Source organism: Amblyomma mixtum, chromosome 3 (genome assembly GCF_055824585.1).
Source record: "Amblyomma mixtum isolate Tamu chromosome 3, ASM5582458v1, whole genome shotgun sequence".
NCBI classification, from domain to species: domain Eukaryota; kingdom Metazoa; phylum Arthropoda; class Arachnida; order Ixodida; family Ixodidae; genus Amblyomma; species Amblyomma mixtum.
In genome coordinates this window covers 324,452,352-324,470,780 of record NC_143014.1, presented here as the reverse complement: position 1 = coordinate 324,470,780, position 18,429 = coordinate 324,452,352, and the positions used below count along the sequence as shown (strand labels likewise).

General features: G+C 47.2%; 3 protein-coding genes across 3 annotated transcripts; all 3 read left to right on the top strand.

The window, feature by feature from the left end:
* Positions 1–214: 214 nt before the first annotated feature.
* Positions 215–6,953, top strand: LOC149355801 (uncharacterized). The gene is made up of 3 exons (XM_089584013.1): positions 215–773; positions 1,643–1,797; positions 6,864–6,953. The coding sequence occupies exons 1-3, from the start codon at positions 252–254 to the stop codon at positions 6,874–6,876; spliced, it is 690 nt and encodes a 229-aa protein (XP_089440139.1). The 5' UTR covers positions 215–251; the 3' UTR covers positions 6,877–6,953.
* Positions 1,810–4,327, top strand: LOC149355802 (uncharacterized). Its single transcript, XM_089584012.1, has one exon. It carries the CDS (start codon positions 1,967–1,969, stop codon positions 3,674–3,676), a length of 1,710 nt encoding a protein of 569 aa, XP_089440138.1. The 5' UTR covers positions 1,810–1,966; the 3' UTR covers positions 3,677–4,327.
* A 7,912-nt stretch (positions 6,954–14,865) lies between the features above and the next one.
* On the top strand, positions 14,866–15,572 carry LOC149355800 (uncharacterized). Its single transcript, XM_089577691.1, has 4 exons — positions 14,866–14,936; positions 15,016–15,131; positions 15,197–15,380; positions 15,439–15,572. Exons 1-4 carry the CDS (start codon positions 14,885–14,887, stop codon positions 15,516–15,518), a joined length of 432 nt encoding a protein of 143 aa, XP_089433817.1. The 5' UTR covers positions 14,866–14,884; the 3' UTR covers positions 15,519–15,572.
* The last annotated feature ends 2,857 nt before the right edge of the window (positions 15,573–18,429 follow it).

Below are 18,429 nucleotides of genomic sequence, written 5' to 3'. Positions count from 1 at the left end.
ATGAGACTGCACACTTCTGAGCATGAGCAACCATTTATGGTTTTATTGCTTCATCATGATGCAACCAAATTGCTACCATTGTCTGTTGGATACATCACAATTTCGTATGGAGAGCATTGTCTGCTGTATTTTGAAGCTTTATTTTACAATGATGGACTTATTTACAGTGATTCTGTTCTTAAGAGTATATTCATTTCACCACATATTTCAGGCAGGAAGAAACCCTGCCAGAAAGCAGCAGAGGTGCAGAAATGTCCACTCCCCCACATGTGGAACCCAGTATGGGCCTTACAGATACTGGAGGACCTGACTATTGGAATGGTCTGGGACTCGGCGGTGACGAACCCTTACCAGACCTTTCCTTTGAAAGAGTCACAGATGCAGTGGAGACGCCACAGCCTAAGGCTATTTCGGGGAGGAGGGTGGTGTCACTGACACACTTCATAGCTGCCATACGGCATCTTGACACTCATAGTTGCCCTCAGTCGAAAGAGGGCCACTTTGTATTTCAAAAGGAGCGAAAAATAGGGCTGTGGTCTGAGCTGATCTTTCAATGCAGTGGCTGTAATGAGGTCAGAAAGGTCACCACAGACCCGGTTCCGGAACCGGCATCCCTCGGAAACAGCCTTGAGCTTGGCGTCAATGATGCTGCTGTCTGGGCATTTATGAGTATAGGGTGTGGCCATTCTCACCTGGAGGAGGTGATGTCAGTTATGCAGGTCCCAGTCATGAGCAAAGGAGCATTTATGCGCCGGGAGGACTGTGTTGGAAAGGTAGGACGGTGTACCTACCATTGCAATATTTTTCTTGTATTTCAGAGTATTGGTTTTAGCACCTGCTCTCGTGTATTTGTATGATTCGCAAGCACCAACATATGGGGATTGGCCACGTCAAGGGGCAAAACATGCTTAGTATGGTCATAATGGCGAAGCATGTAGCGCAAAAAAAGACAGGGACATATTATGCTTAGTATTCTGTGCACACTTGGCTAGGTAGCTTTGCGTGTCTTACTAACTGTCCACTTATCTTGCAAAAGGTGCAAATGTAGTTTGTGTGTTTTCTCACTGGCAGTGTTCTTGGAAACTAATACCAGGCAGCAGTGTAGTAATTGTGGCTTTTTTTCAAATAGCAACAAAGAAAACTAAGCCTGAACTTGTGGAGAGGATTGGAAAATGTTAAACCCAAGCTTGTGTGCCACGCTAGCAGGAAGCACAACAAGAACACTATTCATTTTTTAGTCATTTGTGCACTGTTATTTCATGTTTTACCTCATAACTGTGAGTACATAGGTGTCCACAGACATGACTGTGACATCACGGTGTGCATAAAGTTTAAGCACCTATGCAGTGTCATATTGCGAGTGACAAGGCAAAACTGCACACACCGTCATTGTCCACAGGGACAACACACACGGATTGGTCTTTGTGGAAGTCCACCACATGCAAAATGGGTGGTCAGGAAGCTCAGGGCTTGCAGCTATGCATCACGCCCTCCCATTTCAGCCTCTCTCATTGTCCTTATCTTTTGCACTTCAAAAGCATGAAGAACCAACCAGCATGCGCTCATACCCACGTTTGTGTGTTGTGATTCGTTGTGGGTGGTAATTTCTGTACTCATGTGGAACAACCATTATGTTTTTCAGCATTGGAAGCATGTGCTCATAGAGCATATGCTCAAAGCTGGCCAAGAGGAGCGAAGGTTGGCGGCTGAAGCAGGGGAGTTCTGTGAGGACCAGAGCACTCCACACATCACGGTGGTGGTTGACGGCGGCTGGTCACACAGAAGCCATGGCCACAGGTATTCAGCAAATTCTGGAGTTGTGGTAATCATTGGAGCACGCACGCAGAAGCTGCTTTACCTGGGTGTGAGGAACAAACTGTGCAGTACCTGTGAGTACTACACAAGAGAACAGAAGCAGGTGAAAGAGCATGCGTGCTACAAAAACTGGAGTGCAAGCTCTGGTGCTATGGAGGCTGACATTATTGTGGAAGGGTTCAAAATGAGTACAGAGATACATGGCCTGGAATACCGTACCTTCATAGGGGATGGTGATTCATCTGTCTACCATCAAATCAGCACGAAGGTAGACTACGGTCGTTTCATAAAGAAGAGCGAGTGTGCCAATCATGCAGTCAAATGTTATACCACTCGCCTCTACGGTGTTGTGAAAGAATGCAAAGGGAGTGCCAGCATCCTAAGTGGCCCTAGAATAAAACGCATCAAAAATGGTGCCCGCAAAGCAATCAGCCACTATGCCCGCACCCTGCGGGAGTTTCAGGGCTCCTCAGAGGAGAGGCAAGAGCTGATAAAGCGCAGCGCACAAGATCTGACTGCTGATCTCTTGAATGGGCCAAGTCATGTATTTGGCTGCCATGAGAAATGCAAAAGGTATTTTTGTGATGGAACGAAGAGTGAAAATTCCTGGGGGTGCATTCCTCAAATGCTGAAAGTCAAGATAATGACTGCAGCAAATATTATTGCTGACAAGGCTGCCCGCCTGGTGACAGGGGATACAAGCAACCTTGCAGAGAACTACATGTCTCTTGCTGCCAAGTTTTCAGGTGGCAAACAGATCAACAGGTGCCAAAAAGGCTCTTATGAGCATCGTTGCCAAGGTGCTGGACTGAGTTTTCAGCTTGGACCTCAGCGGCATGCCATAGCTGCTAAAGCTGCAACTAACAAGAGTCCAGCACCTGTCCTGAAAAAGTATGTAGCAAAAAAAAATGACGAACGAGTGCATAAAAGGCTGCAGAGGAAACGGCTCTTTGATGACTGTGGTCAGCAGAAGCCTAGACACAAAGATCCTATGGCCTGCGAATCTTTTCGTCACTATGGGCCTAACTGTGAACAGCCAGATATGCCACCTGAACAGTTCTCTGAAAAGACTAGAGAAATGCTTCAGTGTTTGCAAGTTGATCGCAAGCAGCAGGAGGAAATTGAAAACGCAACACGAGGTCAGGCTGATAATCCAGCCTGGCATGCTGAGAGGCAGCATCGCCTTACAGCATCATACTTACATTCCGTTTGTACACGGAAGGACTCTACTCCATGTGACGTACTTGTCAAAAGCCTTGTGCACAGAAAGAGCTTCACTACAGCAGCCCTGGAACATGGAAGGCACCATGAGAAAGAAGCCTTGAGCTTGTATGAAACTTTGAAGCAAAATGAGGTGCAGCAGTGCGGGCTTTTTGTAGATATAGAGCATGGTTTTTTGGCTGCTTCACCTGATGGTCTGGTTGGTACTGATGGTATTGTGGAGGTCAAATGTCCGTACACAACAAAAGACCAGGACCCACTGGAAGCTGCTCGAAAGATCTGTGCGAAAACAGATAGCAGTACTGCTCCTACGCTTCCGCAGTCTCACCAATACTTTTATCAAATTCAGGGCCAGCTTCACATTACTGGGAGGTCGTACTGTGACTTTGTTGTGTACACCACAAAAGGAATTCATGTGCAGCAGCTGCTGCGAGATGATGAGTTCTGGAGGAACAAAATGGAGCAAAGTCTTATTCGATTCTACAGAGACTGCATTCTTCCAGAAATTATTGACCCCCGAACTACCCGCTCAATGGAAATCCGCCGACCAGAATGGAATAGGCTTGCCATAGAGAAAAGCCAACTAAAAAAAACAGCTTCTTCCAAACGGAAGAAAGAAGCGTGTGCCCAAAAGGAGTGAACTATGTATGTTTGAAGCAGAAAAGCAATGCCACTGTCTGAAAACAATCATGTCACTTCCCGTACGAGTAGTCGGTTCAACCAGCGAGAACTGTGTAACCACTACGATGACTATAAGTATGCACCTCTTTCTCATGGCACATCCTGCTTGACAAACAGTAGTCGGTTCAACCAGCCAGAACTGTGTCACCACTACAATGACTGTCAGAAGCACCTCTGTCTCGTGGCATATCCTCCTTGACAATCAGTAGTCGGTTCAACCAGCGAGAACTGTGTAACCACTACAATGACTGTCAGAAGCACCTCTATCTCATGGCACATCCCCCTTGACAATCAGTACCGTGTTTTGTGGTGTATAAGTCGTATCCCCCTTCAGATGGCTGTTTATCCAAAAAACGTACATAAGCCGCACCGGTGTACAAGACGCACCTGTCCACTGGGGTCGTTGAGGATCACCTGTAAAAAAATTGCGCCGACAATTGTGGCAGCTCATATACAATCTAAAAACTAGATAGGACTTTTAAAAATGTTTATTGAGATACATACGGAAGGCACGCAAAGGCGCAGTCAAAAGTAAATAAAATGCACAAATGGAAAACTGCATCCATCATACCCTTATTTTGCGCGTCTGGCGCTCGTCATCGTCGGCTAAAATGTGTGCACGTTACGTTAGTGACACGGCGTAATAGCAGCACTGTATGGCCAAACACTGAAGTTTGTCTGGTGTCACCATGCATGCGCTCCCTACTGGCTATACCAGAGGCCATGCACGGTAGTTGCTGACTCCTATCTAACTGGGCGAACCAATCTTTATACACACCGCAGCTAGCACCAGAAAAAATCATCGTACTGCATTAGGAAAATGGCGTGCACTCATTTTAGCTGCCGCCGCCGACTGCCGGATGCACAAGATAACAGTATGTTGGAGACAGTTATCCGCTCGCTCAAGAGACAGCGCGCACCGATATTTTCAAATCTCAAAATTGTAAGTTGCTGGGTTAAACATAACAAAGTGACATGGACTATAAGGGACGCGGTAGTGGTCGGCTCAGTTAGGCATCGCGCAGCACATCCATACCAGCACACAAGCACCTTTTCGGGAGCAGCTGGTCCGACCCGCATTTATTCCGTTTATAAGTCGCACCGACGAAAATTTCAGAAAGAAATGCGACCTGTACACCTGAAAATACAGTAGTCTGTCAAACAGCCCGAACTGTGCAACCACTATAATGACTGTCAGAATGCACCTCCATCTCATGGCACATTCCCTTGACAATCAGTAGTCGGTTCAACCAGCAAGAACTGCGTAACCACTACGATGACTGTCAGGACGCACCTCTGTCTCATGGCACATCCTGCTTCACAATCAGTAGTCGGTTCAACCAGCGAGAACTGCGTAACCACTACGATGACTCTCAGGACACACCTCTGTCTCATAGCACATCCTGCTTGACAATCAGTAGTCGGTTCAACCAGCGAGAACTGTGTAACCACTACTATGACTGTCAGGACGCACCTCTGTCTCATGGCACATCCTGCTTGACAATCAGTAGTCGGTTCAACCAGCGAGAACTGTGTAACCACTACAATGACTCTTAAGACACACCTCTGTCTCATAGCACATGCTGCTTGACAATCAGTAGTCGGTTCAACCAGCGAGAACTGCGTAACCACTACGATGACTCTCAGGACGCACCTATGTCTCATGGCACATCCTGCTTGACAATCAGTAGTCGGTTCAACCAGCGAGAACTGTGTAACCACTACGATGACTGTCAGGACGCACCTCTGCCTCATGGCACATCCTGCTTCACAGTCAGTAGTCGGTTCAACCAGGGAGAACTGTGTAACCACTACGATGACTGTCAGAAACACCTCTATCTCATGGGTTGTCCTGTGTGATTAGCTCATGGTTGAGCAACTATGAACTATAAGTTATTGTAACCTATGTTGATATCTTTCTTGTGTTCCCATCACCAGCCAGGTCACATCCAGTGGAGGACCACAGCCAGTTGTGACCTCTATTCCTGTCCTGTTCAAATCACGGGGAGCCTAATTTTTATACGCACCACATCTAGCGCTGGAAAAAATGCTGGTACTGTATTTTGAAAATGGCATGCAACATGTCTGCACTCCCTGAAGACTTGCCGCTGCAGACCATCAGACCTCGCCTAGTCGTTTGCTCTTTTGCAACAATATAGTTTTTCTTTCCGCCCTCCTGTTATGGCCTCGTAGGTGAGTATATGTGAGGTAAAATCATTATAGAGGGTATTTTTGCTATAAACTTATCACTTGTTTCATACAAATGCTTGAAAGCTACACAGCCCTCCTTGAGTTGGGTGTTTTCCTTAGCTGAAAAGGCGCTGAAGCACATTTGTGGATGAATGCACTCTAAATATGCTTGTAATTTATTTTCAAATGTAACCGTTGAGATCCCTGCTATATGAAACATGAAACAGTGTGTTTTCATTTCTTTCCGCTTTATATTTTCAAAAATGTGGGGCTTTTATATGTCCGTTGCAACGGCACTGTTGAGTTGTTTCCTTTTCCCCAAGTATAGCTTAGTTGGACATGCTGTACTTCTTATGCCTGCTCCTTTCTTCTGTGCTATAGCTGCGTCTTTTCTTTTGCTACTAGCCCGCTTGTGGCGTTCACTTTCCTTGGAAGCACAGTATCAATATACACTTTCAAGGGATATTCAACCTCACAGCTCACATTTTTCTGCTTGTGTGTAATGGATACAGCCTTCTGCTGGTAAGCTTTTTCTTCGTGAACTGCTGGTGACATCAAAACAAGCAGTGTATCATTGTTCCAGCAGCTTTGTATCACCCTGTATGGCGTAAGCAGAATATGTTTCTATCGTGCTCAGCAGGCTTTTATCCTAACTTATCTGCTCTCATTGTTACAGTGGCAGCAAATTACTTAGATGTATGTAAGGACTTTTCAGTCCACTTGCTATGTTTATGCACATATTTTCTTTCCTTTTCCGTTACTGCCCTCACATTTTTGTATGACGGGAGGTAAGCATATGTGTTTGTGTGTTACTGAAACACTAAGTCAATGGAAAGTAACTGCAATGGTTGAGCAGTAAAGAGCAAGCTAATACCCACTTTTGAGCACTGACATTTCCTGTCACTTCCTGAAAATAGACTCACATATGACATTGGTATGGACTTGTTTGCTTGCAGGCTGCCACCATGATGTGTGGGGGAGTTGTGCAAGGCATCTGAACGTGCTTAGCAGATGTTGCAATAAAATGGTCCTGTTTTTATAAGGAACATGCGTTTGTCTTTTGAAAATGCACATCAATGGAAGTGAATGAAGCCTTCTGCTTCTGCCTCTACCAGTGGCGAAGTGCATGTGTGGACAGTGCGATTTCACTAGCATTGTAGTGGCAAAGCATGCCCCCAAAATTATATGTCAATCACACACTGCAAGAAAAAAAGAATGCACGGATAACATTCTTGAAAGGTATATGGGAGCGTAGCTGGTGATATGCACGCGCACAATGCAGCAAAAACAATGCCAGTATCTCTTGCCATTGTTCGCACTGCATGAAATACCAGTACCTTCCATCAGTGGTGTGCAAACCACGGATACCGAAATCGTTAGAAATGCAATTAGTTGTCAGTCTCGGCTACAGGGTATTATGATTCAAAACTAGCTCTTGTAAATGGCGGTTTCCGGAAGAGCTGCTCCACAATAGTACAGCGACATTTGCTGCGCATGGCGCTGCACGAATGCGCGTGTAGTGTCTAGATAGGAGTAGGTGAGTTGCATAAATATGGAAGTCTGCTATGGTGGGCTTGCTGCTCGCACCGCTGGCACTTGCCACGTGCCAGCGCAAGTGCCAATCTGCTCGCGGGTGCTCAAAAGCGGTGGTGTCCCTCATTGTTAGCCATGGCTGGAATTCCGCTCCGGTCAAGAATGGAGAAAATTGTGCTGCGGGCGTGCGGGGCAGCTTGGTGTATGCGAGTGAGAGGGGAGCTTGCGGAGCGGGCGAGCGTAGTGTATGTGTGTGTGAGAGAGAGAGAGCGCGGTCGCCCTCTCCCGAAGTGCGCGCCTCACGTGTCAGGTCGCCGGCAACTTTCGCGGTCCTTCCCACTGGCTGTATCGCCTCGCGTAATGGAAATACAAGCAGGTGGGAAGGTTTTCCCTCTCTCTCTACCCTTTGTTTTCCCCTTCACTGTCATCTCGCTTTCCATTTCCATCCCCCAGCTCAGGTGCTTCTAGACATGATAGCAGATGCCGGCGCTGGCAAGAATCCTTTTACCTTCTTTTTCATTTACAATAAAAGCCACTTACTACTACTACTCAGGATAGTTCCGTGAACACGAGGGGCCGAGAGCTTCTGGTGAAATTTATTGGAAACCGGTATGAAGTCCTTTGGCTGGGTGGTCTGTGGATGACATTGGTGAAAACATTTTGTCTAAGAGCTATTTTTCAGCAGATTTCGAAGCCCTCTCAGCAACACCATCAAGGACTTCAGGATAATTCAGCAAGGTTATGTGGGAAGCAGGTTTTACATCGCGAATTGTTTTTTGACCTGGTTTACAAAGCGGGGAACATAATATGACGTTAGTGTCGATCCGTATTCACAAATTTGAAGAAAGACCATAAATATTTTCAAAATGGTGCTCGTCTACCTGATAAACATTTACGACCAGATTTTCATTAGCGTGGTTATGAAAAAACCCTAATTGGAAGGGTCCGGAACTCTACATTTTACCAGATCTGACGAACGCTTCAGCCTCTTGCCCAGGACGGTTCCTCATGCTTGTTTACAAAAAAGCATACAGCAGCAGCATGCTTGCATTGTCTTCGCATTCCGGCCTTGAAATAGCATTTGCCACAGCGGTTGCTTTTGTGTGCATGGTCATGAAACGTGAAAAAAATCTGCCATCATTTACACACACATCTATTTTCCTCAATATTTCATGACATTCTAAGATATTGGGAGTAGGCATTGCTCTGGCTGAATGTAACTTCTAAGTCAAAATGTTTGCTTGCACATGAATGAGCACATATAGCGATGGCTCTGCAAATAAAGTGTTCCCGCATGCGCGGTAATCTCTTCAGCTTCGCATATCTGTTTAGAGGCACTTTATGCTCGCATAAAGATTGTGTTTATTATTGGTTTGGTTTGGTTTATGGGGTTTAACGTCCCAAAGCGACTGAGGCTATGAGGGACGCCGTAGTGGAGGGCTCCGGAAATTTCGACCACCTGGGGTTCTTTAACGTGCACTGACCTCGCACAGTACACGGGCCTCTAGAATTTCTCCTCCAAAGAAATTCCAGCCACCGCGGCCGGGATCGAACCCACGTCTTTTGGGACAGCAGCCGAGCACCATAGCCACTGAGCCACCGCGGCGGCTGTTTATTATTATTAGCGCAAAACGTAACAAAACCCCATTGTATTGGCCTCGAATTTCAAGTTGATTCACTTAGGACACACACTTTCTGTCACTTCCCCATGGAGGTAGTTTTCATTGACAATCTGCTCCACTGAGTGCACGTGATCAATTAGCAATTTTCGCTCCTTCAAGTTGACAGAAAAAAAAATGTTTTCGCTATTTTCTGGGACACACATCTTAGGCTCTACATTTTTCTCACCTGAAAAAGAAAAAAAACGCGACTGCGCATACAGATTTGCAGGCAGGCCAACACGTGCAAAGAAAACTGGCTTCCTTCAAGACACACGTCATCAACGCACGTGCTTCTGGTCCGAAGGGCAAAACATGCGCCGTACCGAGAAGGCTCACACTGGGAGAAGAAGGCTGCCAGGCGTTTCGAATCAGGGAACAAAGCTGGTGGGGGAGTGCTCGGCACCTGAAAAACCGGTTCAGAACCGAAATTCGACGATTTTGCCCATCGGGGCACACCTTTTTGACGTCACACTGTTTACATCAGGGAGAGGTCTATTATGAGGCACCGGCCGGATTCACTGGCGCCTGGAGCGCGCTCCTGCCACCCGGCCTAAGTCATTCAGCGCAAGCGTTTCCCCTCTTCTATCCTGAGAGGGCCGGCGAGGCGTCTCGAATCGGGGTAAAAAGGCGGCGAAGGAGCCCTCGGGACCAACAACACCGGCTCAGAACCAAAAGTTGTCACTTCTGCCAACCGGGCCACAACTTTTTGACGTCACGCTGTTTACAATAGGGAGGGGGTTTCACAGTTCTGCGAAGCTGATGTTTTGCGAAGGCGATTGACATGCGGCCGTTCCAATCCAAGGTTCTTCTGCAGCCAAGGCCAGGCTAGAAAGAGGAGACAGACCTGTGTGCCTCTGCTGCGGGGAGTGGGTACAACTTGTCAGGGCGCACCCGCCCTGGGCGCAGTGGGGTTTGTAATAAAAATCTTTAGCGCGGCACCCAACCCTTGCTCTCACCGTCGTGGTGAAGCGGTGCGTTGCGCGTTTCTTTCCAGGAACGACGCTTGCTCCGTCAACAACTGCGGGGGGTGGGGGGAACATACACTGCCAGTAGCCTTTATGCGCTCGCAGTTACATGCGTGGTCCTGACAGTCAACAGACTCGAGCGACAAGACGCGGTCAGGTTCGCCAGCGTAGCCTTGTAAAGTGCACCGGGGAAGGCGTGTCCACAGATGACTCACCCCTTTCATTTCTGCCTATTGAAGCCAGCACTGCCCGTTACTGCTCTGGAGACCACCTGCACCCACATTATAAATGCTTTTTGGCAGAAAACATTCAAGGGCGTTCAGGCAACCCTGCAAACGCGTTTCTGAAGAACGGCAGATTGGGCTACTTGGAGTTAATACATAGGGATTGAGTGGACAACAGCCCTGCCAGACACTGACACAGAATAAGATGAGACACACAGAAGGAGCCTCCTTGTACGCCGTCTTTTTCTCTGTGAGTGTCTGGTATCGCTGTTGGACCACTAACATAAAACGTGCTCCGCCTGGCGGCCGCTAGGAGGGTACGCTAATCGAATTACAGTAAGTCGTTAGTACTGGCTCGAGTATCCGAACTGCTGACATGATAGTACCAACACAGCAGCTTTTTTTTCTCTGCCTGCTCATGGATACAGCTGCGGACATATAACAAGACGAAAATAGCTACACACACACAAATACGCGAGGCCTTGCGCGAGTGCGTTTGTTGAGTCCATGTGGAGAAAGAAAACAAAGCAGTGTGCAGGGGCGTTATTGTTCATTTCCCCTATCCCCCTAGCTGACAGAGTCCCATTATCTAAAAGCGACCGTCCACCCGGAAAGACGTGTAGTCGATTTTTTTTTTCGGCAACAGTGAAGAGAAATGAGGGCTGAGAGCCTACATGTTGCGCCGCCGGGGTGGGGGGTCTGTATGCGCTGCAGGAAATCTAGAAATCTGAGTTTACCGTAGGAACTTCGTCCAGCGTACTTGTATACACGTGACGATAAAAAGTTATAATTTCTGAAAATGAAGTGGCATCATGTTTGAGTTGTAATTGCTACATTTTGATAGTTTTCAAACGCAATTTAGTGACTTTTCAAAAATGGTTTACCGTGTATGATCGTACACGGCAAAGATATTTTTGAAACCGTACCATTTTACGTGTTTGAATGTGTTTGTGCGCGTGCGTGGGGGGATTTATACCCCTGTCACACGGGTAACTTTAGTGATACTTTCACGAAGCGCACTCCCCATGAACGAATGGCACTTTCATTGCGTTGTGACATGGCGAAAAGAGGTGCTATTTGGAAATGATATAGTGACGATGGGTGTTGCAGGTAGTGACGATCGGTGCTGCAGCACATTGTGAAAATTAGTTTGTTTTCGCAAATACTTGCAAAATATGTCATAGCAGATGTAATTGCTTTCGGGTCTGATCGCATGCTGTTATCTAAGAAAGCATCACGAGCCTGAGATTAGCAATATCTCTGCTACACGGGCGTTTCAAATACCTTCCAACCGAGTGTCATTCGAGTCGGATGTCGCCTTGTGCAGCTGCACGAACTATTCAATGGCATTTGGCTGACATACTATCAAGTCAATGGAGCTCCGCGAAGGCATTCGAGATTTTGGAATCCCTTCGAGTCACGAACACGGCCCGCACTGACGTCGCCATCCCTTCGCTCCGCCAATAACACAGGGCGACTGCACACCAGTACTCCGTTTTACAGCGCTGTATGCAAACAGCTATGTTTGTTCGCGTGACGTAAAACGAGAGCTACGCTTTTGTTTTATTAATCCTATTTGTGTACCTGTTGTTCCTTTGCGACAACTTTGTAGAAACCGCCGATGTGATCGCGCGCCTCGGAAACATTCGGTGGCCGGATTGCTGACATCGCGTAGGACCGACGCTTCTAATTGTCCCTGCTTTCTCCGATGTGATATTCAATTTTGAATCGCTTTATCCTGAAGTACGTTCGATGGCGAAATAAAACGTCCTTATTCCTAATCCACAAGCGACGCCGGTGACTGCTGCTGGTTGCCCTAGAGCGCGGCAGTCTGGGTCCGACCAGAGCTTTCCTTTCATTGTATGTGCATCCTGCACTGTGAAAATAGTCGATATTAGGTCACCGTTGTGAAAACTTCATTTGTTGGCCATTTGCATTCCCCAAAACGTGAATTCGCGTTCGACGGTTGCGGAAATTGCACACGCGAAACCTGCGGAATCGTTAGACCTATCGCGGAAAGGGGTCGTCGTCACTAGCAGAGCGAGAGTAGCTCTATTCAGGTATGTACATTATATTTAGTTGCTCATTACCAAAAAAAAGTTCGCACTAAGAACCAGAATAAAAAATAAAACTTTATTTACAGCGGAGCACGGCTGCTGAGACTACACACTCGCCTTGCCGGACCAAGTGTAGTGTGTTCGCCAAACTCACTGCTGGGCAAATGCGTTTTGGTACGAGGCTTTTGTCGCAAGCTTTCTGGCACGGGGTTTTTGACACACGAGGTTTATGTAGTATGGGACATACACTGCAAGGGCGTTTGTCACGCAGGGCTAACAAGGCAGAGCTTTGGAAACGGGTGTTCTGCACTCGAATCAATCATGCTGTATCAGCAGGAGATATGTTACAATTTCCAATTAGCGGCTTGGAAGACGTCCTTTTAGTGCGAGTGTAAAGCGTGTCATAAGCATGATGGAGATGCGCGATTGTTGTCAGTGCACCACCTACGCCGCCACAGTGAAGGCGCTTTAGCTCTGCAGGGTACGTAACCGGCGTTTGGATTCTTGCAGATTCACTAAGAAGGTTTTTGTATGATGTTGTATCATCCTCATTTATAAACAACGCAGCCAGCCCTGCCTGAAACAGGAAAGCAGAAGTACAGTCGTGATTAGCATTAGATTAGCACCAGTGACGTTTTTATCTCGCAACGACAAAAGCAGCGCACGTGTTCACACAATCGTAACAGGATGCAGAGAACCGTGTAGGTCATTTCGAAAAACCTGACATTTATTCTTTATCGTAAGCGTCGCTCACAACGTTTCCCCAACGGAATGTACAAGCTGTGCAGCGCTCGCGTCATGTGCCGCGAGGTAGCTTAGTTTGCGGCTTTTCCTCTACTACAGTTGTGGAATTGCATGAAAATTGGTTACTGTTTCTGAAAACGCTTTCGGCAACCTTCGCAGCTGCAGGACAACCAGCTCTGTCAAAGCGTGCTGCATGCCCATGCACAATGCGTGGACATCCAGCCTCCGACATAATCGTCAGATATTCCAGGAGGCGAGGACCCGGTGCAGCTGTGCCGGCTTTACTGAGTCGGACAGGTAGCGAATACTTGGGACGAAAGATGGTTACCATGTTGAGTCGAGGAAGCGATACCCAGAAAACGTGTGAGGTCAGAAAAATTGCTACGCGTTCACATAACGAATAGGATGGCAGAATGGACCATTGTACGGAAAAAGAAAATGAACTGAAAGGGACAGGGGACGCTGGAGGAATGAACAGCAAGGAGTAGGTGGTGTAATGCCCTGTCTGATGCGTGGTATACTGAAACCCCCAAGTAAGGCAGCGAAGCACCCATGTACGTTTTTCTTTTTTGCGGTGCGTGGTCAGAGGGGCTCAGCATGGTTGCAAATTTTTGCAAGCCTGCAGACCTAGTTATCAGTGCAGCGATTCGTTATGATTGTACAATACCCAACATAATAAGTATGAGCCAATGAAGTTAGCTTTTATACCCGGCGTCAAACGTTTTGTGAAGCCTATATTCGAGTAAACAAGCCACGTGTTGATACGAAAAATTGAAGATGGCATCACGCCTGCCTGCAGGCATGTGCTATTTGTTGATCTTGCATCTACGTTAGCGCACACAGCAGCTTACCCACTTTCCCCGCTTTTCGGTTACTGAAGTTTTCCTTTACAAAAGCACTGGCTTCCCTGCGCGACGCCCATTGCAGTGCATGGTCACTTTAGATAATGGGACATTTTGCACCCTGCAAAACTGCAAGATGAATGGAACATTTGCGGAAATCTGTAAGTGAGCTTTCGGGAAGGCTTGTTTTAGAAGGTCTCGTTCCTGGAAGACACTCTCGCATTCTTTGTGGAAACGAACAGAGCCATGCTTCCGGTGATGAAAAACCTTTGAAATGTCGCCATGTGACTTCGCGAGTACTCCTAGGGAGCTGTCGAGAAAGTACAGGGTCGTCCACTCTTAGTTAGAAGGCCGCACTCTTCAGAGGGCCACCGCGTGCGACACAGTCGCTCACCACAGCAAAGTGGCGCAGAAGAAGGTTTTTTTTTTTTAAATAAACCACTACCACCACCCTCCAAAAAGGACGGCCACGCGCTAGCGCATTCTAAGTAAGAGTGGACGACCTTCTGTAGCAAGGCAGCAGGGGCTAGGCAGGAAATGAAAAGAAACTTGTCCACTTTCGGGTCTGAAAAAAATTTGCAGGTGTCGAGCGATCCTCCGCGGCCTTTATCCCCGAGAGACGCCTCGCAGCCTTTCCTTTCCTGGTAAGAGCCTTTTTGGTAGAGCGCCAGTTTTGTCCACGAGACGGGAAACACCTGCGCTGATTACGTAAGCTGAGAGAGGTCGCCGGGTGCACCCATCAGTATAAATTACGGGCCAGCAGCGTAGCAACCGCATCGCGACCCGTCGTCCCGTCACAAGGATCCTCGATCATCAGCAGTAAGTATTGCTTTTTCCATATACTCGCGGCATAACTGGGGATTCCCTAAAAGTAATTTTTTTTTCTTTTTGATTCAGATGTTTCAAAACCAACCTGCGAAAAATTACGAGCATCAGCTCATTGGGGACAGCATGCTCCTGCGGTTGGCGGAGCGTGCTTCTGGACTTCCGCGAAGCCAGATCGGTAAGTTTGGCCGTAGAAGCAAATATGGTTCATTTTCTGAAACTGCAGTGCCTAACTGCTCGTAAATTTCGCCGCGCAGAAAGTCCTACCCTAATGCCGGGAGGGACTGCGGCAACTCTGCTCGGGAGACTACGCAGGGTGGCTCACGTGGAGCCCATGGTCGCCGTCCTGGTTGGCACCAACGACCTTACCAGGGTACGCTTGTTTACGGCATCGGCATTATGCGTGCAAACTCATTTCCCTGTTTTTTTTTCTTGCAGGCGCGTACCATGGTCGACGCAAGGCAGCTCGTGGCCACCCTGCGGGAGATTGTGGAGTGGCTGCGCGGGCGCTGTGTCGTGGTTGTTTTGCTCACGCTACCACCCGTCGCCCGTGCAGCCCACAACAGCACCCACTGGCGCATTTTGAAAGTAGTCAACACGTGGATTACTCAACAGAACCACGGTAAGTTAGTTCGTAACGTAGTCTATAAAATATAATGATTGCTTTCATTTCTACGCAGACAATGTGGTGCCAGTGCAGATAGACCGCCTGTTCATACTGCGGAAAAATCGCGTGAAATACTGTTTTTATGAAAGGTAAGTAAATATGTCAACATTTTCCGCTCAAAATAACGACTGTTATTTCTTTTAGGAGGATATGAGTGGCCAGGCGGCAGGATTGCGTCCACTGGAGCGCGTCGGGCATGGACGCAGTCCTGGAGCTTCTGGCGGAAGTGATCGCCTAACGCGAACTGCACAGAATGGCCTTCTCCCAAAGGACGGTAGGCAGCAAGTAGTGAGCTACTTCGAAGACGACGACCTATGGCTTCTTCATGGTGGTAAAAAAGACGGATTTGTGGTGATGACCACCCAAACCTACAACAAAGGGCCGCCTTTTTGTTTTAGGTTGGGGCTGTCATCTCCACGAATCGTCTTGTTTATCACCATAAAAAAGTCATAGGTCGTCGTCTTCGAAGTAGCTTACAACTACTCCCTGCCTACCGTCCTTTTGGGAGAAAGCCAGTCTATGACAGCCCCAAACTATAAAACAAAAAGGAGCTAGTGCGCTCCATATCCTTACACAGGCCTATCGTTGTAGTGTTCACTCTGCAGGCTTGTCTGCTCACCTGAACGAAGTTTTTCTGTAGCGCGGATTCGTTGTGATGACAGCCCCAACCTCCAAAAAAAAGGGGTCCCTATAGGCCTCCTATAGGGAGGCCTTTTTTGTTGGCAGGTGAGCAGACAAGCCTGCACAGTGAACACCATAACGATAGGCCTGTGTAAGGATATGGAGCCCAAGCAAGTGCAAGAAGGGTCATTTAGAGGTAACGCATATGCCCGATGTGCTTTTCAGATGTATTGTTACCGAGAGCAATTCATGTCAACCGCAAATTAGCCGTGTTCTTCCCTTCGCTACCAAGGATGTGACAGATGTGACACCTTTTTTGAGAAAGCAGACGGACGTTGGGTTTTTATTTTCAATTGATGTTGAAGGTTTATTATAGTCTGTGCCACGCACAGAACTGCCTGAGGCAGTATGCGCGAGTGTACTGATTTCAATGGGGATACATCGTTTCAAATTTTAGCAGGTATTAGTGTGCAAAGATTCTTGTTGTGCTTAGCTCCACTGTTGTTTCTTTTGGAACAAACACGTTTGTTCCTGGTGTTGCACCGGTGCTATGCAATATATTTTTATCTTCCATTGACCGTGCCTTAGCACCTTCTGCTGACGACGGCTCTGTCCTGCGAATATGTAGAGTGTTGACGAGGTAACCGCACCTTGACGCATGCTAGCACTTTATAAGGAATCTTATCCCTGCTTAGACAACTAGGGAAAAGCCTTGCTTTTACACAGCCTGAAAAATATTGCGGCCAGGTATGGCGTGCCTGTTGTTTTCTCGGCCACGAGACAGCTCAGCGGTTTGTGCACACGTAATGGGCGAAGAAAAAAGCACCAGTGCGAAAAGAGGCATGGTGAATGCTTTGCAGATTGTGCAGTTGGTGTGGTATATGAAATTCGCAGCATGAGAGCACTCAAAATCGCTAGAAAAGGGAACTGGATCTAATTTACCTCTTCACTGCGCAGAGTGGAAATGGGAGCCGGCACTTGACAGTATCAAGGTTCTTGGCAGGAGTCGCGAATAAGACAGCGCGCGAGGTTCTTTGGGGCTTTTCTCATTGCAAAGAAAGGAGCCGCATGTTGTAGTGATTGTTCTGCTGCATTATATGTTTTTTCATAATCACCAGGCCTTGATAGCAAATGACTTCTAATAAAGAAGTCCTTTCTGCGTGTTGTGGATTTACTGCTATGCGCTGAACGCGTTCTGTCGCTTTTGTTGTTTCTTGTTCTTTTTGACGATTTATTGTATATCACTGTATTTTGCAATGATTTTCTGACGCTGCTTCTGCAAATATACTTTTGTACAATAAGCAGGAAACCGGAACTTGGAGATAGACGGTCAGATTGAAGATGCTGAAGTCGTTGCAAACTGTGATTCCACGAAGGAGGGTTGATGTGATAGCAGTTGTGCGCGGATCGTGTGACTGAGTGCCCTGTATATATTTGAGCCCCAGACTTGCGAATAAACAATTGGTAGTCCAGCCACTTTATTGTCTGTTTCTCTTTTCCGATTTTTATATTTTTGGATGGTTATTTATTTCTCATAATAAAGAGTTTTAGTTGTTGCAGTTTTTGTGTTACGCAGGAGTGCTGAAGCGGGCACAGCTCTCATCATGAGAAATTAGTTGCTAAGTTGAGCTTTGCGTTTCGAGTAGACATGTAGTATGCAGTCTTCCTCGACTAGCCTGGCTTCCAGGACTATTGAGGATTTGAGGGCTCTAGGAGGCTAGTTTGTGGCGACCCTGTATCCCGGTAGCCGATCATCGTGCACATCGTACAAAAAATGAGGGTGCCAACAGGGGTGCCCTAACAGTGCTCATTTCTTCAGAAGGCATCAACTGGAGGGTACTGACAAACTATGCCCCTCGTGTGCCTCTGGAGTGGATGCCATTATCAAATTTTCTGGGCAAGTGGCTTATCACGCTTTTGTCACGTGGATAACCTTTATAACAACTATACAGTCAGGTGTGGCTGAAGAAGCAGGTTCGACATCCGTGCGCGTGGTTGGTAGATGATATCTTTTCAAAATGTTGATATGATCTGTTTAGACTTATGCCTTCGCTCCACTGTTTTTTTTTTTTTTGGAACAGACATGTTTCTTCAGAAAAATAGTTGCCGCTACGGATATCGAGTATGCTGCTGTGCCGGCCCGAGATGGCTCGCACTTGACATTAGAGACTCTGGCGTACCGCGTGTCGCTGCCAAGGCGCAGGGGTTAGCGCATCAGGTGACTGCAACACTTCGCGAAAAAGTAAAAAAAGAAAACCGTACTGCCAGTTGGCGTATTTTTTTCTCGCTTCCTGGGTATTTTTTCGCGCAGTTTTTTGAACACGATCGACGAAATAAGTGTTACTGCAAAATTTGCAGTTGGACCCTTGAGGCCTCTTACTCA